Source organism: Lissotriton helveticus, chromosome 6 (genome assembly GCF_964261635.1).
Source record: "Lissotriton helveticus chromosome 6, aLisHel1.1, whole genome shotgun sequence".
Taxonomy (NCBI): domain Eukaryota; kingdom Metazoa; phylum Chordata; class Amphibia; order Caudata; family Salamandridae; genus Lissotriton; species Lissotriton helveticus.
In genome coordinates this window covers 1,056,969,948-1,056,992,370 of record NC_136067.1, presented here as the reverse complement: position 1 = coordinate 1,056,992,370, position 22,423 = coordinate 1,056,969,948, and the positions used below count along the sequence as shown (strand labels likewise).

Below are 22,423 nucleotides of genomic sequence, written 5' to 3'. Positions count from 1 at the left end.
TTGTTTGGCGAAGCAACCTCTGGAGTCAAGGAAAATTCCCAAAAATGTATAGTGGGGAACTGTATCAATGCTTTTATTGTTGAAAACCACCTGCTTCTCCACTGCTTCTGTTTGCTGAAATGAATTATTTTTGTTTTTGACAGATTCAATTCAAGAGCATTGTGCTAGTATTGTTTTTTTATTGTTCAAATATTGGTTTTTTATTTCTCAATATATATATATTTTTGAAACAATATTCTGTTTACAATATTGTTGTTCTTAATATGCATTCATACAACCCACTGATGACATCTCAAATGACATAATTATTGACATCACTGAAGAAATCGTCCAGTCATTGTGATAGTATACTATAGGGTTTGTGGACTTGAAGTAATTCAACACACTACACCTGTGTCCAATATTCTATCACCAATCAAGTAATAATGGACATAACCATATGCTGGACAAATAGCATACCTGTGAAGTTGTCCACATTTGGTAGATGCTGCCCTCTTTTTACTGGTATTCGCCCACCTAACAAACAAAATGTGTTCATAGACTTTAATGAAGTCACCCCCTTTTTAAAACTTGATCACCCTCCTAAAAATGAGATTGGACTCTATTTATCATAATAGGACCATCCTTTTAAAGACTTTGCATGACCCGCAATTTTAAGTCAAGAGGACGACAGGTATGTAAAACACCTTCCGCTTAGCCTATGGCCAAAGTTTCTTTAAATACACTACATACATTACTGAGATGAGCACAATGGCATACAATCTGGGAGCCATGCTTGCAACAGTGTGAGTTAAACTGTCTCTAATTGGGTCTTCCTTACATTCTACATCATTCACCAATCTGCAGAGCCTCAATATTTCCATCAACATAAAGCAAACAAACATCTACACCTTATAAATGTTCTCTATACATAGAATTTGTCTAAAGCACCTTCTAACAAATATTTAAAATTAGCATGTGCACAGACATCAACTGGTGGAAAGGAGCATTGCCTTTTCTCACAGGTTTTGAGACATGCTTTGGCTTAAATCGATAACCTGCTTTGAAGAATGCAGCTGACATACAAATCCGATGTGTTCAGCCTTTACATTGTTTAATATGGAGTACTACTTGCACCTTAAACATTACTGGTTTGTAAACGATGCACCATATAGCTTTCAACATACACCACTACACTTGACTCAGGGACTACACTAATATCATCCCTTGCATCCACAAATGTAACAGTAACTCTATGCTGTAAATGCCAAAAGGACCTTTACTTTCTTTTTTTCTTAATGATGTAAGAGCCTATGGACCAATGTGAATAGCAGTGACAGGGATGATGTAATTGGAGATATCAATGATGCCATTGAAATGCTATCAGTGATGTCATCAAGTATGCCATTTAACATGTCATGGCTGGCAGATTTCAGTGGTTTTTCATTTTGTAAACTCTATGTTGTGCGTGACTTTGTCACCTAACTATAACATAGTTTTAACCTCTCTTTTTTTCAGTGAATTTCTGACTTTTTTTTGCAGGTTTAGTTACTTTTCCATTTGTTTATTTCAGTAAATTTTTGTTTAGTATTTAACTCAATGTAAGATATTCTTACAACTCCTACACAACTAGCCAACTACTGGCTTTGTAAAAGTATCAGCATGCTAATATATACAAGGCAGAACTACTGGTGTGAGCAAGAGATCAGTCCTTCTGTCTACATAAAGAAGACCTATTGGCTTTGTCAAAAGTAACCACAATAATTTTTCAATAACCATATTCTAAAATAACCCATATAAATATACTAATGGCAGTATATCATATTTTATTTCACAAAAAAGATTAAAACCATTTCATTACAACAATGTAAATGTAAATGTAAATGTCATGGTACTTATAGAGCGCACTGTCACCAGACGGTCACCTTGCGGTGTCGCCTATTCGGCTTCCTGGCGCTGATACTCATACCTCTGTGGAACCCCTCCTGGCTTTCCCTGTGAAGTGTCCACTCCTGGGCACCCCCAGGGTGAAGCCAGGCATCCTTAGCGCTGTTGGGGCCAGTGTGGAGGCTAAGCAAGCTATTGCCCAGAGTTGCAGCGTGGGGCCCATGATTAGAATAGGCACCGAGGTGAGAATTAACAGGTCCGAGGAAATTGAGCCCGAGATCCCGCCGAGGCGGGAATCGAACCCTGGTCCCTGGCCAGAACTCTGCATCAGGGTCTGCCGCTCTAACCATTGAGCCACACTCCTCCACATGAAACGATGAAAGTGTGTTATCCCTACCTACTCCTCTATATTTTTTTGTGTTTTTTTAGGACCTGGGACTGAGTCCCTAAGTCATAAAATGACTGCCCCAACATTGTTGCTGATGTTGTGGCAGATGATCAGATCTTATCTTTGGATCTGTCTGGTCTGCAGAGTCTCTGCGTTGTGAAATATACATACATTTTGAACCATCAAGTCTCAAAAACTACAGAACAGATTTACACCATATCGTAAAAAGCACACCTTCCGGGTATGCTTTAGCGTTTTGACAAATGTGGTGTAATTTCATTAAGGCGTTTTGCAATATTGCTATTCAATTTTCCTATAGAAACCTGCATGGGTAAAATGTGTTTCAGGACCACCTCTTTTTCTTAGCCTTTGCCTGACAGAACATCCTGAAACTTTGCAGGAAGCAGCAGTGGCAAAAGAGACTTTTGGAACAAAGTCTCTTTTGCCTCTTGTGCCAAAGTTATAACAAACTAAAAAATCAATTTCCTACGAATACCTGGTCCTAAATATAACAACCCAGAAACTATATACTTCAACATTTAGCCTTCAGGCCTTGTGGGCCTAGTGGAATGGCTCAATTTTTGTTTGTTGGGTTGGGTAGGCTCCCTTTCCCCACACCCTGGTGTCTCCTGGGATTCCACCACCTCAAGCCAGTATACTTATTAATGGAGAGGGGAAGTGCAAGCCCCCTCCTCAGTCCTCCTGAGGGAATATCTAGCTTTTTTCCAAGGTGCAATTCTGTTCAGCTGTTTTCGCTGTTTCGCTATTCAATTTTCCTACACAAAACTGCATGGGAAAGAGCATGTTGGACCCACTTCCTGTTGTGTTAGCCCCTGTTTGACAGATGACTCTGAAACTTTCCAGGAAGAAACTGAGGTGGATGGAACTCTTGGAAAGTTCTTCAAACTGCACCAAAATTATTAGCAAACTAAAAGGTCAATTTCCTATGAAAACATGGTCCTAACTTTAACTACCCAGAAAACTCAGAAACTATAGAGTTCATCATTGAGCCTCCTGGGATGGCCACGATTTTGGGGGAGTGTTTGATGGGTTCAGATGCTCCGTCCATCACCACCCCCTTTTGTACCACTTTGTTCGCCATAAGTTGGCAGGGTATGCTCAGACGTGAGTCCCTTGCTAACCTTGCCACTGGATTCATGCAAGCCGGGCTGAAGACGGCTGAAATGGCGGAAACCGATCCTCGGAAGCTTGTTTCCGGTCCAGGGAGGGCATGGCTTGGCAGTTCAGGCTGGACTGTTCCCATGAGGCACAGGGTCAGACTGATTTGCATACGGCCATGCCTGAACTGGGGTGGCAGAGTGGGCTAAAGAACGGTGATGGATTAAACCCAGATCTGTTGACTGGGTGTGAGTGTTTGATGGGTTCAGATGCTCCGTCCATCACCACCCCCTTTTGTACCACTTTGTTCGCCATGAGTTGGCAGGGTATGCTCAGACGTGAGTCCCTTGCTCACTTTGCCACTGGATTCAAGCAAGCCGGGCTGAAGACGGCTGAAATGCCAGAAACCGGTCCTCGGAAGCTTGTTTCCGGTCCAGGGAAGGCATCGCTTGGTAGTTCGGGCTGGACTGTTCCCATGAGGCACAGGGTCAGACTGATTTGCATATGGCCATGCCTGAACTGGGGTGGCAGAGTGGGCTAAAGAACGGTGATGGATTAAACCCAGATCGGTTGACTGGGTGTGAGTGTTTGATGGGTTCAGATGCTCCATCCATCACCACCCCCTTTTGTACCATTTTGGGGGATGGCATAAATTATCCCTCCCAAGCATCTGGAGGCTCCTGGAATTCCATCACCTGAGGTCGGTACAATCATTAATGGGGAGGGGCCGGAGTTATTTGTACTTTGGGGAGTTTCAGAACTGCCCTTAAAAAATGTATTCCCTGCAACTCCTAGGGGGTCAATGTTACAGTAGCCCCTTAATTCTGCCCCATAAATTGGGCTGCCAGCACTTGGGCTCTCCAAATTTCAAGAACGGGAGATATAGGGTGTAGAGAAGTATTACTAGTAAATTCCAGTGGAGCTTCAGCCCTGTGATTTGGTGAGATCGTGCTCTGAGATCTGTCTTGCCCAAGGAAATGCTACTAGGCAATAGGCAGATAATGAAAGTCCAACACTCTCTCAAGAACCAGATCATCTAAGCTAATAACCACTCTAAAGTGCCTGTGGGAAGCATTGCCATAAACTTAGATTTAGACGTGTTTATGGCCAACCCCTGATTAAAGCAGAACAACTTAAATCTGTTAAATAAGGTTTCTAACCGTTTTGGGGTTTTGGACATCAGCGAATAATAAAGCTGGAGTTTTGACACCCCCCAAAACAGGTGAGTCATTAACACAATTTAAAAGGAAATAGACACACCATTTATAAAGAGGAGAAATAAGGTTGGGGTGAGTACATAGCTTTGTTTGACCCCCCTTGGCCGCACTAAACCACTCAAATGTATCTCCATTTGGACCACATCTTACCTGTGGAAATGTGTTAGTGTGCAAGTGAATTATGATGTCCAGTAAGGAAGGTAGGAGGCCCAACTCTCTTAAGGTGGACCAAAACTTTTCTCCTATAACGATATTGAAGACCGACCATAAGGCATCCGATGCCACATAAAGGCTATCCCCGCTCAGATGCAGTACCTTCCACTTCAAAAGCAAGAATCTGAAAACTTGATCCACGGTACTAGTCTTAGAGTAAAATCCAGCCTTACAATGGGAGAAAATATAATTGTTTTCCATCTAAGCGAGTAGATCAAGAATTTGTTTATAAAAATGTTTGGGAGTGGAAAGAATAAGACTTATGGGGTGGTAATTACCTGGATCTGATATAGAGCCATTTTCGAAAGTAGGTATTATCTCTTGTTTTTTCCCAGAAGCAGGGATTTTGGCACCAGCCATAACAGCATTGGGCACAATTTAGATAGGGGGCCCAGACAGTGGGTTCAGACCTACAAAGATGCCCAGGAATTTTGTCCAGGCCAGGGGCCTTGCCTGCTTTCTGCGAGCAGATTGCTCGGAAAGTTTCAGCCAAGGTAAAGGAAAAAAATCAAAAACATAATTGATTTAATGTCTAACATGAAGAACTAGTGGGGTGCAGTGGAGTCATGACTTGTGTCTTCATAAACTATAGAGAAGACAGAAGAGGACTCACCTATTCCGGCCCCATAGAGGGCTTGAAATAGTTAATCCAGTTCTGGGGAAGAATGTGGTTTTCTGGCCTCATTGAGCTGTGGCAAATAAAATGCCAGAACGCTGGCTGATTCCCAGTGCAAGCAGCATTCAAGATGTTGTCCCACACCGAAGTATCCCAGGCTATTTTTGCCTACCTTTGGGCACCATTATACTCAGTTCTGGCAGACTGGATTGAAGAGCGGGTACCTACTTTGATAACTGTTATTAATGTTTGTTCGGCCATCCTGCAGGACTTATTAAACCAGGAGTGGCTTTCAACACTGGGTGAATTTTTCTGGGAGGATGGCTTAGTAAAATAAGATTTTCTTAGCTCTAGAAAGCACTTATCAAGAAAGGCCATAACAGCCTGGAAGGAGGTGTCAATATCAGCAAAGACAGGCAAAATTGAGCCCATAGATAAATATATTTGGGCAAGAGAAGCCTCATTAGTAGGTATATGTCTCCGGTTATTAGTTACAAATGGATGTATGATGTTACAACGCATACTTTTACAACGCCTACCTTTACATCGTAAGTTTTACAACGCATACCATTACAACGCATAATGCTTTTGGGCGCTGGATAGTGAATAGTTTAATTTACTATTGCAACTCCAGTCCCCGTGGATAGTAGGGAAGGTTATTGGATAGTAAATTAACCTATTCCCTATCCTAGAGCGCCCCCCAGAGCAATGCGTTGTAATAGTTTGCGTTGTAAAAGTTGCGTTGTAATGGTAGTTCGTTGTAAAAGTTTCGTTGTAAAGGTTGTATACCGTTACAAATAGACTACCGTAGGCCTGATGCAAAGGTTTAGCTATCTGTTCAGGGTTGCCTCAGAGGGTAAGAAGCAGAGGGAAATGATCACTTTCATGTCAAGAAATAATTTCCATATCACTGAGAGTAGACCAAGAAGGCAGGTCCATGAAGATATAGTCAATGTTGCTCTGGAAGAAGTTCCTTTTGAAGGTCGGATATTTAGTCAAGTCAGATTGGGCATGACCATTGTAAGCTCTCAGATGGCAGCCTAGACATAGGTCTATCAATTGTAAGGCAGCCTTAGCCAAAGATCGTATAGGTTGTCCTGAGAGTTGGGGAATTCTCCAAATTTGATCTTCTTTGCTTGCAATGTTTTCGAGGACAACTGAAGGCTCAAAAGAGAAATTCAAATTTCTGCCAAGAATGATTGCTGTGTCACTGGCTATTCCTTCAATTGGATTTCTTAGTATCAATATAGTTGGAGACTCTAAGTTATTTGCAACACTTATGAGTATGAGGTACACATTATATATAAATATTGTCTTCCCAAGCCAGGGGAAATTTCCAACCATAGCAGATATGGGGAATCGATGGCTTGTTGCTTAACAGAGCAGCCCAGAGTAATATTAAACCATAAAACAAGTCCTCTTGAAGGCCTGCCAGCCGGAGACTTTTGAGCTGGTATAGAAAATGTTTATAAGGTTCCAATTCCCAGGTTGCCGGGAACATAACAATAGCACAGCTATATATAAGAGCCCCCCAGTCCACCTGGGCCAGTTTACTCCCTAGGCCAGCAATATTCCAGGAAATTAATGTTAGGGAGTCCCCCTTGGTTGGAGATACTTTCAGGGGACTCCTATGTGGATGTTCAATCCCCGATCATCAAAAGGCAGGCAAAAATAATGTAGAGTTACATGTCCTGGCACCAAGCCAGGTTACTGTTGAGGGCCTGGAAAAAGCAAAGGCTCTATCACCAAATTGATATTAAGGCTTAAAAGGAAATCTGAGACAGGGATTCCTTTAGGCTCTAGTCAGTCATTTAAGGATTACAGAGAACATTTTTTGAAGCCATCTATCTCCTTCTGCAATAATGGATAAACTTTAAAGTGAATGTTAGAATTTACCTGGGGAAAGGTTCGGACTTCCAGTGATAATAACGCATTCACTGTGGATGGGTGGGAAAAAGATAACTTGATGGAATCAAACGCGTCAGCTGGTGATGACAGCCCAGAGGCCCAGTGTAAGAATTACACTGTAACACCTTCGACAGCCATTATCCAATGGATAGATTTGTTGATTAGTGAGGCCTGGTTTTCACTATAGTGCTCCTGAAGCTTAGGAACTCCTGCCATGTAGAAATATCTGAGATTCACAAAGGTGTCAGAGTCTAGGTTTGTCTGCTGGCATTCTTGAGTGGGGGCTTGGAAACATTAGTGGTAGATAAATTAGAGGTAATGATATTTGGAACTCTCATCCTAGAATAGGAAAGGTCTTTACCAAGATTGAAGTTAGCAGGCCATTTGAAATCTCAGAATGGAATTTAATGGTAGGTGCATTGTGGCTAGTAATATTAGGGAGACTCAGCCTTGAGTAGGAAGGGTCTTTCCCAAACGTAAGGCTAGCAGATCGCCTTGAGATCTCTAAGGCAGGCGCTAGGTGAGCAGTTTGAAACGGAAGGGGAGTAGGCTTACTTATTACAGGAGGAAGCCTAGGAAGAAATGCTGGCCTCGAAGGGAAGTCCTTTAATTTACAGGTTGGGGCTATATTGTGAGCCAAATTAGAGAGGGTAGCAATTCCGGTCCCTTCCAAAGAAGGGCAACTAGAAATCGCTAAAATTTCCCTGACTCACCATGCATAAAGAGATTCTAAAAGGACACATACCTTGGTTCTTAGATCCATAATTTCAGTCCTTATGATAGAAATAATTTCCCGGGGTTCATTTATTTGATCTTTTCTGCTACAGTCTTTACGGGATGCACTGTGGGGGTAGTCCTCTCTCAAGGCTCAGTAGTGGACTCTACATTTGAGGACAGCACTGTGAATCGGTTTCAACACACTATTGTGGGTTTCAAGAGAACTCAATTTGGACAGACTGTTTTGGGTTCTGAGGAGACTTCACATACACGGCAATCAGATGGCAAGCATGGTATTACTAGGGAGCCTTACAAGTAGCAGTTTGTGGGGGAATATCCACAGGATCTTTAGTGCTCTGAGGCTTTGATGAGGTACCCATTTTGTTAAATAAAGGGGCAACTTTAGGCAGGTTACGTGATTTGGAGTTTGAAGCTTTTGGGCAGTAGGACAAAGAATTGGTCCTACTTCTTTTATTAGATTATCTATATCTTGAAAGGTGAAGTTGTTTGGGGAGTGATATATTTTTTATTTGCGGGTTTGCCTAAGTGCTTTCAAATACTTTTACTTTTCCCCATATTTCTTCCTTTGTCAGATAACGTTTTGTGTATTGGTGAAATTCGATTAAAATTGAGATCAATAAAATGTTGTGTATGGAAAAAACTAGAGACCCTAAGAATCTTTTTCTATTGCTGATGCTTTATGATAGTTAATATAACAAGCAAATAGTATTAATGAATGAGATTTTAAATACTTATACATCACCCTGGAGGTGACGTATTAAGGCCCTAAATGCTCATAGGGTAGAGTGCATGGTATTTAAAAAATAGGACATGTGTATTTGGATTTTGCATGTCCTGGCAGTGAAACATCTCCAAAACCGTTTTCTCACTGTGGCGAGGTTGTTGCCTCCCATAACCTAACACTAGTTTACCTTACTACAGTTTATAAGTGCTAAAACTCAGTTTAGAAACAGCTGGAGAAGTACTTCTTGCTCTCTCTTTAGTTGTAATTTGAAATTCTCTTTAATGGTGACTTACGTTTTTAAATACTATTTTGAAAATGTCACTTTTAGAAAGTTAGCATTTTCCTCTCCACGCAAAATGTGCCTTACTGTCAATGACCAGGGTTACCGAACTGTTAATGGCTCTCCTGTGATGTGTTTTCCTCCTAGACAGTGGGCCACTGGCTTTGGGTGTGGGGAAGGGATTTTCCTAAGCTTTAAAGGGTAGACTGACAGCTATACCTAGCCTCTACGACTTCAGAAGATGTCTAACTGTCACTGGCAATTGCAGCTCATACCTGGGCCTGGCTGCCCTTTGTTTCCATTTACAGACTGTAGCCAGACTCGAAGGAGTGGAAAAAAAATCAGACTCAGTTTCAGAGTAAGACAACGGGTGCCCCACACCCAAAGCCTGGCACTGGGAAAAAAAGTTGCATCCCAGGAACCTACATTCAGAATACTCCTGGACCTGAGAAGAATCAGAAGAACTGCCCTGCTTTCTGAAGAAGGAAAACTAGACCTGCTTGCCTTAAACTCAGGACCTCAGACGTGACTCCAAGGGTCAGTTGGCTGACCTCCTGTTTGAGCTGCAGTGACACATAAAGCTTCCAGAGGCCTTTCCTTCTCTCCCGCTGACCAGTACCAATTAGACCTAACCTAGTACCCTCTGTTGGCCTCTGTGGGAGTGAGTCCTGACCTCCAAGTCCGTTCTCAAGGTCCTGAATCCTTGAGTATGGGACTTCCTGGATGCTTGAGTAAGAGTGCTCTTCTCCCTTCCTAACTGAAGGTTCTACCAGATCCGACGACGAGCGATGCAAAGCCTCAGAGAGCCGTGCAGCTTCAAGGCCTTCACCTGATCTGACGCCAAGTGACAAAGAGCCTTGCAGAGCTACTCTGAGAAGATCCGGACTGAAGGTTTTATCTGAAGCAGAGTGACGCAGTGCCTTGTCGCACAGCTAAAAGCTTCACTAGATTTGGTACCAAGTAACACAGAGCCCTGCAGAGCCTTGCTGCACTTCACAGCTGTGCGAGTCACCAGATCCGACGTCGAACAATGCAGAGCACTGAAAGCAGTGTTGCACAGATCCTGAAACAAAGCCGGAAGGCAAAACTCCCAGCAGGACAAGCTTGGTTCTGTATCCGGCCTGCGTTTCAGCATGTCAGCTTGTGATTTAGTTCCTGTGCTACACGACAACCCGCAGTTGGTGCTGAGCAACTATTAGTGCTATTTTTACATAATACTCATAACTTAGATTCAACAGATTGGATTTTTGTTATTATGGTGTAATTGTATTCATTAAAATATTCTCTATTATTCCAAATTGAAAACGTTTCTGAATTTACAATGTGTTTCCGATCTTCAGTTCATGTTTCACTTGAAATACAATGTCCACAGTTCTTCATTAAAAATACTATGTCCGAAATTCTATAATATATGCTTAAAAGAAAGCTAGTGAGTAGCCACCCAAAGAATATATGAAAATATACACTTCATGCATGAATCAGGTATTTCTGGATTATTGAGCTCAGTCATACTAACATGCTTAACTTGACTAAAATAGCCCTCTGTATGTTATACAAACTACTTTCTTTTTTATTTAAGTTGTGAAAGTTCAAATTTTGTTTTATTTGGCAAAATAACTAGAGTTCTTAAATTTTATAAAAAAGGAGAGTACAGCTCAAAAGATTAAAAAAATATGCTCAGGCATTTACAATTAAACTAACTAGAGACAGAAATGATAAAGAAATTAGAAAAAAATCACAAAAAATAGCAAATTCATTCACTGGGCCTGGTTCAGGATATAGAGCTCAAGGGTGGGTGGCCAACTAGTGCACGTGGTTGAATAGAGCATTGGTCTCTGGCTGGTCAAAGATTGGACTTAACCTTCTGTATGGATCAAAAGTCAGTCCAGCAGGTTAAGGTTGGGGGCTGGGTCCAGACATACAAACAAAACTGAAGTTAGAACTTAATAGAAATATAACTTTAGAAGTTGCCTATTTGTGAGACTTCAGAATTGGGGAAATTTTACAGACCTTCCCAGAACCTCACAACAGAAGTACTCATAAGCTAAGACTTATGCTTTTCTGTGCTTGAGCAGTCAATTTACAGCATACTGTTTATTAATAATTCACACCTCGAGGCCATGTACCTATCACGAGATAGGTGTGATCATGTTCATGGGCTGTCAATTCACAGTGTAATGGCTATGAATAATTCACATCTACTAGCCAAGTACTTGTCAACAGACAGGTGCCATCCTACTGAATGTCAATTTGCAGTATACATATATGAATAATTAACACCTACCAATCAAGTGTCAGGCTATTCATAGTATCAGGGCTTAAAAAAAGCAGTGGCATACTGTCTCTAAAGAAGCACATAGGGAGTGCCATCCACAAGAAATTTGGGGGTACAACAACAATGCATACAAGTTCTGACAGGTTGCTATGCGTATACAAATGGAAAAAATATCTGCATCTCTTACAAATATGTTGCTGCTAATCCTACTACTGACAAAACACAAGACTTCTTATCCTTGGCCACACAGAAGGGTAAGCAGAAGCCAAGGACCGCTTGAAAGTCCTGCTGTTCCGTTTTACCCAAACGACCTTCATAGATGCTGCCAAGCGGGGTAAGAAGAAAGCAAAATGCCATGGTTCAAGGGTTATAAGTTGTGCTGTTACCTTGTGTTATGTGAGGTGCATGTGGTGTGTATGTGCTTGGATGAGTCAGTGAATGCTGGGAGGCGTGGAGTATCTTGAGATGATCAGGATGTGGCAAACATAAAATGCGCAGTCTTGAAGGATACAATATTTGTGCCCAACATTAAGAATATCAGATGGGCACTAACATTGTGTTTTTCTTTTCTAAAGCTTCTTCCTCCCATCTAATCTTCGACTAAGGGAATCATCAGCAACAACCAGCTAAGTATAAACTACTTCCTAGTGGTAACCAATGTTCCCTCTAATTTGTTTCCTCTGTGTGCGGCAGTGTGAGGTCTCTGTGCGCACCAGCCACGGCAATGTGCGCCAAGAACTCAACCTTGTGTGTAGGTGCAGTGACAGGGGTTCTGACACTGGAGTTCCTGCTTGATTGTGCAGATAAATGACCTAGGGCCATATGTATCAAGGCCAAATGGGTTCGCAAACGCTGAAATTCGCAGAATTTTGGCGTTTGCGAACCCATTTTCGCAAAATGGTATGTATGAAAGAATTTGGGTGCAAAAAAAGGAATTGCAAAATTTGCCATTCCTTATTTTGCGATTGCATTTAAGGAATCGCATATTTTGCGATTCCTTAAATGCAATGTATGATGCAAAAAAAAATCCATAATGCCCTTAAGGATTCGCAAATTACCACCAACTTGTAGTTGGTGGTATTTTGGGATTTCTTTAACAAATGCACTTTATGCAATTTGTAAAGGTGCCATGTGACGCTCATACATGCACTTAGGGCATGTATGTGCGCCATATGCGCACACATGTCATTTTCAGGGGTGCAGCAGGGTGTTCTTGAGACACCCCTGCACCATTGCAATTATTCTCAATTTGCGATTAGCAAATTGCGAATCGCAAATTGAGAATAATTTCACATTCATTCCTATGGGCCTCCTGGCCCACAGAAATGAATGGGAAATTATTCCTTACTTGCGATTAGCAATTTGCTAATCGCAATTAAGGAATTTTAAGGAATCGCTAAAAAAGCGATTTTCTACATAATACCATTTTGCGATTTCTAAATAGCGATTCCTTAATATTCGCTACTAAGAAATCGCAAAGGGTTATTTTGATACATATGGCCCCTAGGTATTGGAACAGAGGAGGCCTGTTTGATGGGGCATGACCCGGAGGACAGCGGCCCTGGAAAAATCTTTGCTACACTGAAGAGACCGCAGGTGGAAACCAAAACGGATTGTGCCTACGAGTACGTCCTGCTGGACTTTTCTTTAGAAGGTAATGTTCCAGGTTCATGGCTTGCACTGAATTTGCACGGTGAATGTAGATGCACGTTGTTTTATTTGAGTGCTGCAATTTTTTAAACCGTATTTAGTGAGGAGTTCAGTCATGCTTTCTTCTTTGGGTAAAAATGCAGCCGTTTCTAGTTTATGAGGGATAACAGATAGAGTGCAATGAACTCTTACATACATTAGTTTCGTTAGGCATTCTTAACTCGACGGAAGGTTGCTAAAATATGTGTATTGTTGCTAAATTATTTAATCGTGCTACCAGTTAGAAAGCACGGAAGTTCATCTCTCTCTGAAAATTAATCGGAAAATGCATTGAGTAACAGAGGATTGCAAACTGCTGGGAGTCTCCTTTTGATTAGCATCCTGTCTCAATCCCGGTCAAACTTCTGCCTCTGAGCTGAAAACAGAAACAAACAAGCCCAGAGAGCTGCCCCCTGAGAACAGGGAAGGCTCCGTGTCACACCTCTGGAGGGCCTCGCAGTTAGATGTGCCCGTTTCCCAAACGCTTTTTTTCTCTGTAGATTTAGCCATTTTTGCGGGAGCAACCCTGAAACACTGCGTTCTTGTCTCTCAATTATGCAGATTTGTTTCATATCCTTCCTGAAAACAGATATTTCTCTGGATAAGGTACTCCGTAGTTAGTAGTTTGTATTTTGAAATGTAAGTTAAATATTTTTTTTCCAACATGAACTATTACCTAACCGGGAGCAGATGTTACATTCTAGAGACCATGTGGTTGTTTATTACATTATTTTGGAAAAGGTGTTCGTGGTAGATAACTGCAGATTGCATGCCTTTTGGAAAGTTTTCATGTTAATTGCAGATCCAGACATACTAATGCACGGGGCTACATTTAACATGAAAACTTTTTAAAACGCACACAATCTGCCGCGCTCCATTAACGTACAGCAAGCCTAAAAGCACCACGTGTGCTTTACACGTCGGGGCAGATTTATGAAGGCCTTGCGCCACGTTTACGCCGCTGTTGCGTCACGCAAGGCGGCGTAAACGTGGCGCATCCCTACGAACGATTTACAACGTGACGCATCTAGGCAGATGCGTCACGTTGTAAAGCCCTGCGCCGCTTGTGGGCGTTCCGGCGCAGGGTGGGCGTTCCGGGGCAGGTGCGCCTCGCAAAAGTGGCTGAGTGAAATCTATAAGATTTCACTCAGTCACTTTCACGCCAATGCTGCGTCAAAAGCCTGCGCCTGCTTGAAGCAGGCGTAGGTCTTGATGCAGCATTGGTCAGATAGGGCATCCCCCGAGCCTTGCTGGAGCTGCGTCGCGCTTGCGACGCAACTCCAGCAATGCGCGCCTTTACGGCACAGATGCGTCACGCATCTGTGCCGTTTTTGCCCCATGGTGCGCCGCATTGTAAATGCGGCGCACCATGGGTGGCGGAGCTGTGGCGCACTGTGGCGCACATTAACTGGCGCATCCATGGGGATGCGCCAGTTAACATAAATCTGCCCCGTCGTTCTTTTGGGCTTGCTGCATGTCTTCTCTTAAAGCAGCTAATTAGGGCCATTGTGAAAATATTTATGTTAATTGCTGCCCTGACGGTGCTACAATTAACAGGAATATTTTCACAATGGTCCTCAAACAGCCCCCAGCTGGGCTCCTTTAAGAAGGTAAAACAGCAGTAAGTGCAGGAGCCTCGGCAAGCCGGAAATTAACATTTTTCACACCGCTGCTGTTCTAAAAGCGGCGGCGCGAATGCTCTTCTGAGAAGTGCTGTGGATGCGCGCTCCACAGGCAGCACTGCACGCTCGGGGGATTAGACGTGCGCGCCCGCCCAGGCGCGCACGTTCCTGGGAACACTGGTGGTAACTGGGAACCATTGTAGAGTACATCGGGATTCATCTTCCATTTCATAGCCCTAGGCCCACCTACGGGTGCATCAATGACACTTTTGACTTGTGTGTCCTTCTTTATAATTAAAAGGGCAATCCAAGCACCTTCACAGTTTCTGAGAAAAATGGCTAACATGGACGAGAGCTCCGGGAAGAGACTGAATAGCAGTGAAACCACTCCTCCAACAGCTTTTCAACGTGGCCCCACCCCCAAGCCGCTGATCAAAGAGAAAAAATAAAATGATAATAAACAAGGGTTTATTATTGTTTAATTTGTTATTTTTTGTAGCTGCTGGCAGGTGGTGCCACACTCCTCCACCATAGCGGATGACCCCAGCTGATTTTATTTGAAACAGAATGAAATACTGAGTCACCACTAGGAGGAGACATGGAGCAAGTCTGAACAGAATGAGCATTTCCACCTGCACAGTTGGTGATTTTGGCAACAATCATCGAGCGATCCAGGCAAAATGAGCACACGCTAAACTGAATGCATACACCCAAAGAAAAGGAAACAGTCAATGGACCACTCACCAGATTAGGGAGCGCGATCATCATGAAAGTGTTCCTGGGCCAGATGTGGAGATAGTTGGGTTTTATTGCAAACTAGAGAAAGGACGAAAGGACATATTGTTCAATAGTAGCAATATAATGCATCAGCAGCCCATACAATAAAATGTTGCTAAGCTACCATTGACTATTTCTCTTTGCAAATGCGTGGGAATATTCGCCAGTAAATGAACGCCTTACTTTAACAGAGGTGTTTGCTTCTATATTGAAATGAATGCCAGTCATGCTACCGTGTCTGTTGCTGTTTCTACCCCAAACAAAGATGGTTGCAACACAATGAATTCAACTCACATGGATTGAATGCATGGGGAGACCCTGGGGATCCCATTAGTATCTCATTTCAAATGGACCTAACATCTGGCATTCAAATTTTGTCCCAGCTCTCAGGTAGTGCCTTCCGTCCTGCGACACCCTCAAAATATCATTCCTCCCCATTATCGCAGCTCTCTCCCGTAACAAAGGTCTGTTTGCATGTGGGAGTGTCAATCAGACGCACAGACAGGGCCGGACTGGTCCTCCAGGGTCTTAGGCGTTTCCCCGGGAGACTGGAAGGATGAGGGCCAGTTTTGCAGTGGTGGAGGGAGGGATTTGCTACAGAGGGCCTGTTTTACAGCAGTGCTGCAATATTGAAACCCAGTAACAAAAGCAGCAGTGCTTCACACTTGCCCCATGTCCCTTCCCACTAGGGTTGGTCTGACTAAATTGCCAGGGCTGTTTTGACTTCCCAGTCCGACCCTGCCCGCAGTACTGTAAACTGGATAGGCCTCCAACATGTATGCGTCCTGAACACCACGCCTATTGAACCCGCGTCCTGTATGTTGTAGCAGATTTACTCAGAATATTCTGTTTGTAGTGAGAGCTTCTCAGATGTGGCAACATGTCACTGGAGCTTTAAATTAAGCATTGAGCGCATTCCCTCTGCTTCACTCAAGGAGTCGAGCAGGCTGTGCTCTGTGGGAAGAAGCTTTTGGATAACCTGTGGGAAGACTCAGTAAAGGCATAGAGAGGATGAACTTGAAAGGTAGCAGAATAAAGTAGTGAAAACCACCCTATCAGTTATTAGGGGAAAAGGATTATTCATAAAAGGAATAGTTAAAGCTAGATGTGGGAGTATTTTATCCAGTTATTCGCCCCTACTTCTATTGCAGAGAAAGCTCATTTTCTCTAAATTGTGTATTTGTGATCACGGCAGTGGGTTAATATGGGCTTTTGTTGAAAAGTAAATAATTGCCCTGATTGCTTAAATATAAAATCCCTAAAAGTGAGGGAACAGTGTATTGTTGTAACACCTCGCTCTAAGACAACTGTGCATATTTGACAACCAGACTTGATTCCTTGCATTTTGTAGAGATTCAAACAGGAAGCCAGTGAATCAGAAATAATTCTAAGACCTTGAGTATGCGTTTGTTGTGAAACACATTAGACATAAAACTATGTGAACTGCTCACACCAGTAAACTCAACCACTCTTATTATTATCCAGAATTTCAGCATCAAGGGTGTTATTTTGTTGATGTTAGTAGTAGTGACGGGCAACACTATTGATGGTTGTGGAAAACATACTGTTAGAAACGGGACCCTGGCCGGCCAAGACTCGCGTCGAGGTCAGTCAGGGATCACCATTTCCAAGGTCAGGGCCAGGGAGTCACACACTAAGATAACCCCCGCTCACCCTCTAGGTAACGTGGCGCGAGCAGCAAGGCTAATCTCAGAGGCGATGTGTAAAGCGTTTGCGCGCGCACCCCAGCGACAACAACCAAAGGCCCACCACAAAGGAAACTCCACACAAGGTTATATCAAAAATAGCCTTTGTATTATAATAATAAGAACACATTAGATAACACACACACTTTACAATGTGCCAACAGGCACGGGCAAGATTTACAAGGGATTATGTACAGGACAGGGCCACTTGGACCACTGTCAGGGGTATGCACTTGTTAGGAATAATACTTGTAGGTATAACACTTTAGCACATCAACATATAATGACTGTAACACAGAAATAGTAAATGTAGCATACAACCAGTAACTACTGGTAAAGAGAAAATACCTCCTACGCCACCCTAGTCTCTGTAGGGAAATCACGCAGGGAGCTAGGACCTATGGAAGGAAAACCTATCACCTACTACGCCACCCTAGTCTCTGTAGGGAAATCACGCAGGGAGCTAGGACCTTATCATCAGGACCTATGGAAGGAAAACCTATCACCTCCTACGCCACCCTAGTCTCTGTAGGGAAATCACGCAGGGGGAAGGAAACCTAAAATCATCACCTAGGCAAGTAACATTTAGCAAAGGCAATTAAACATCAACATTCCTCTAAGCAGGTCACTTTTAGCAAAGGGGAATAAAAGAACAAAGAATCACCTAAGCAGGTCACTTTTAGCAAAGGTAATAATAAACAAGAATTGCACATGTAACATTAAAACACATTCAGAGGTGTAGGTTAGAACTTTTGCGCAAGAATCATATAGCAAAGAAATCACAATGCGCAGGGTGCATGTAGCACAACACTCAAAATGTCCCTCAGGCCAACTGGCCTCGAAAGGGGCGGAATGCCCTGAGTCTCAGTGTCAGGGGGTCTGTGCAGGCAGCACAGAACACAAAAGCCTAAACGTAGCAACTGTCCACTAAGTGCTGGACAGTTGTAAATAGCGAGTAGGCAAACGTTGGAGCCGCGTGGGCTCAAGAACACAGGTGGGGAGACACAGCGTGGGAGCCTCGGGGCTACAACCAACTAACTGCCTGTGTCCCCCTAGAGCCTCTGTGGCTCGCAAAGCAAATGGGCAATGTAGAGCTTCTGCGCTCTAAAACAATTAAAATGCCCCCAGAGCCTCGTGGCTCGTAAATCAAATGGGCCGACACCAGGGGGAGCGACCCGCTGCCAAGTGGGGCCGCTCTATCACCCCTTGTGCCCTTCACAACGATGGAGTCCCTCACGGGGGACTCTAAAATCAAATGTGCCCTTCAGAGCCTCTCTAGGCTCAAAAACAATGAGGCCAGGTCTGAGCCTCGCAGGCTCTCAAAACAAATATGGGCGATCTGAGCCTCACGGGGACTCAGGAAACAGAAATGCCCGGAGCCTCTCGGGCTCGAAGAAATGCCCCCAGGAGCCTCGGGGCTCCACACAACAAGAATGCGGCGTCGTGGGAGCGGCCCTCTGCCAACTGGGGCCGCTCGGGACACAAAGGTAAACGCCCCCGCACTCACCGGGTCTCTGGGGCTGGATGCGTCTCCTCCTTCTCCGGCGCGGGGCTCCCTTTCACTCTGGGAGCCTCGAGGACAGAGCCGGCTGCTTCCTTCCTCGCTGCTCGGCTCCGGGGGCGGGACTTCCGGTCGGCCTCTGAGGGGCCGCGCAGTGATTGGCCGGTCGGCCAAATACTTCCGGGTCGCCGCGGGCAGCGCGGCGGCTCGCTGTAGACAGGCAGGCGGGCTCTCAGTACCCGAGGAGTGGGCTCCCTCGTGGTAATTACAAATCTAAGTACGGGGCAATGCCGGGTGGCACCGGCCTTCAAATCAAAACATAAAGCGAGGTAGGCACTCGCGATGCCTGGCAAAGCGCTCCAAAGCGCTAGAAGCAAAATAAAGCGCACCCAGCGCTTAGGGGGAAAATAAAGCGCTCTTCAGCGCTAGGAGTAAAACGAAGCGCTCCCAGCGCTGGGGACAAGGGAGAGCGCTCCCCCAGCACAGCAAAGCTCCAGCAAGGTCTGGAGGCAGACAGGGGGGCAGGGCAGGGCCAGAGCCAGCACACTGGGTCTCCAGGCAGGGAGACAAGCCAAGTGGCGGTCCTCTTGGCCCCAGCAGCAGCAACAGCCCCCTCTGGCAAGGATCCACAAGTAGAACCATTTCTGTGGGGACACAGCCCCATTTTTATACAGCGAATTCCTTTGTTAGGAGGTGCAGGGTGGGGGGAAACCAGTTGCAGCTGGCTTGGGAGTACCCTTGATGGCCCAACCACCCCTTTCATTCACTGGGGAGGCTAGGGTCATTAGACAAACCACAGGGGGGCGGAGCCAGCATTGTGTGGGGAAAACCCAGCCCATCCAGGACACAGATCTACTCCTCCCACACATCACTCATGCTGATCTCACACTCACCACCGGGCAGACCCATCCAGACTTCCTGGAGCCTGGCATGCCAGCCAGCTCCAGCCAATCACGCTCCACTATCCTCACTGCACACATACATCAATGTCCAGAAGTAGCACTTCCCTTCTAGACACATACAAGCCGCACATACCATTGCGCAGCATTCATTCTCACGAGTTCATACATACTAAACTCGAGCCTGCACTCCCCACACATCAGGAACTACCAGGGCACACACATTCCCCATGCATTCCTATGGGAGGGCAGGCCAGCCATACTACACGCACGCACTTTCACTCTGGGACACAGGGAAAAAGTGCGCCAAGACCCAAAAATCACCACACAGGGTCATAAATAAAGGCAAAAAGATTAGGGGTGAACCTGCCCTAAGGCCCAAGTCTAACACGACCCCCTTCCAGCCAAAACGCAGGGCAGACCGATCACCACCGTGATGGGCTTCCCTGCTTGGGGCGATAAAACAAGGACGCGGGCCCACAACTGCAGGGACACCCTCCTGTTTTACGCCACGGTGAACCCCTGGGGTTCCTTCTAAAACTACTGTAGGGACTAACTGGGGTACCCCACTGGCACTCTCCAGCTGCCCTCGGCCAGGACCAGGCCCTAGGCCGTTCAGGTACCACTGGATCCTGCCTACTCACAAAGTGGGGGGTAGTAACCCCTGGCACATAATAGCCATGCTCCACTCTTCCTGTCCGCAAGACAGGGCTAGACTTCCACTGGTTCTCCAGCCTAGGGTCTACAACCTTAGGTGGACCAGGAGTCTCAGGGAAGGCTCTCCTCCCCTTACCTCTTCTCCTAGGGTTCCTCCTCCTCCTGCGAGGGGTCCCCTCTAAACAACATTCTCCCAACCTAGGGTTTAACCCCTCAGGTGGTACCGGGGTCAGAGGTGGGCTCTCCCACCCTCTGCACCCCCTTCCAGAGTCCTGCTCCCTCCCAACCGGGGCGGTACCTCTGGAGAAAGAACTGGTTAGGACACTGATTACAGTAGTCCCACCCTTCAGGTCAGGCTGATCCTGAACCTGGCCATCCAACCTCTGGTCTAAAACCTTCGGTGGAACCAATGCCTGGCACTCTAGGACTTCTGGGGATTCACACACCATCCCCCTGAGGCTAGCAAATGACACATATGTTGTGTGACTGTCTGTCTGGCCCAGATCTCCCGCCTCCTGTCCACCTGACAGTGCGCAAAGGTCCCCCAGCACAGAAGTGGTGTCACCATGGTCACTACACGGGATCCTAGCCCCACTGGGTAGTCCCTGACCCACTGGTTCTTCCACTGGGGAACTCCCCCAATCACTCCTCACGCTGGACTCCGGTACTCTCCCTACTGGAGCAGTACTGCCAGACTCTATAACCATGGAAGCTCCGCTTACAGATGCTCCAGGTTCTCTACCCACTAGGAGATCTCCCTCAAGTGAACTAACAGGCAAGTCTAGGTTCCCTTCCTGGTGTTCCCTAAAGGAACCATCCAGACTCTGTGACAAGGCTTCGGGCGTTTGGGGACTCTCGGTCACACACTCACTCCCGCTCCACTGAGACAGGCAGTCAGCCCCTACACCCTCCTCACTAACCAAGGACCTAGCTGGGCTACTCTCACCCTCCTCCACCACACTGGGCTGGAAGACACCTGACCCACTATTGTTGGAATCACTCACTAGTGACTCAGAAGAACCTCTCGCACTGTCCCATCGCTCTGCTTCCGCTGCCAGCTCACATGCGCCAGACAATCCACACCCCAACAGGTGTGTGCGCAACCCTGGTGAACAACAACTGAGCAGGTGCTCTTTGACAATCAAATCAAAAAAGATGTCAAAATCATCTTCCGTGTGAACCTTTACCCAATCAAACAGTGTCCCACAACATTCGTCCTCAAAATCTTCCCAAGACTGGTGAGGCAGTTTTCTAAGATTCCTGAATCTCAACCTTAACTCCTCTTCTGGGAAAACAGGCACCATACTCGGGGAACTGAGAGTGGGACTGTCTACACTTATATTTAAAAAGCTGCCACCACTGGACTCCACCCTCTCTGGGGAATCCAGACAATTACAACTGTGCGCAGGGGAGAGTCTATCCTCTAGGGCTGCTCTCTCACGGATGATGGCCCTTCTCTCCACCTCTATCCTCTCCTGCACTAAGAGTCTTTCGATCTCTAGCTGCGCCATAGCCTGGGCATGCTCTAACATGAGCTGTTCCATCGCTAACTGGTGCTCCCTTTCTTTCTCCCTATCTTCCCACTCTTCTGGGGACAGGACAAGGGATGGGGCGCTGGTACTGACACTGGGCCCAGCAAGGGACTCCCTACCTATGGGGTCCTCACTATCTGCTGGGGCCCAACCACTGTCATCATCCAACTCACATACTTCATCAGAATCTTCAGGGCTCCCCACAGACTCACCACCCTCATGGCATGTGGCCTGGTCCCTTTCCTCGCTGCGCTCACGATCCCTTTGATCCTTATACCATTGGATCAGGTGGTTCCTAAGTTGGTTCTCAGTATCTGACTCATCCACCCCTATGTCTCTCTCTCTACAGAACCTTTCCAACTCCTGCATACTGTACCAAACTAGATCACTGAGATCAAAAACAGGCTCCATTTTGGCAGACGTTCTAGAGACGAGATCACACAGGGAACCTGGGGGTCTGAGCTAAACAGGAGTACACAATTAACACAATTCAGCAAGATTCCTATCTCAGAACTTGCACTCCACTGTCCAGTGTAACACACACTCATTCACACAAAACCCTCCCCTCGGACTGGTAAGGCAGTTTCTACCACCCCTGATTATCTCAACCTGACCACTAGCGACACAGGTACCAAACTCTGGGAGCAGGGCGGGGAACAAGGTACTGGACAAAATACAAATGACACCTTTCAGGAG

General features: G+C 45.4%; 1 protein-coding gene across 2 annotated transcripts in view; it reads right to left on the bottom strand.

The window, feature by feature from the left end:
• KMO (kynurenine 3-monooxygenase) overlaps positions 1-22,423 on the bottom strand; it is a 514,165-nt gene that overhangs the window by 135,157 nt on the left and 356,585 nt on the right. For both annotated transcript variants that reach the window (XM_078648707.1, XM_078648706.1), the window contains one exon: positions 15,400-15,471. In XM_078648707.1, coding sequence (XP_078504833.1) covers positions 15,400-15,471 — 72 coding nt within the window. The remainder of the gene's footprint in view (positions 1-15,399; positions 15,472-22,423) is intronic.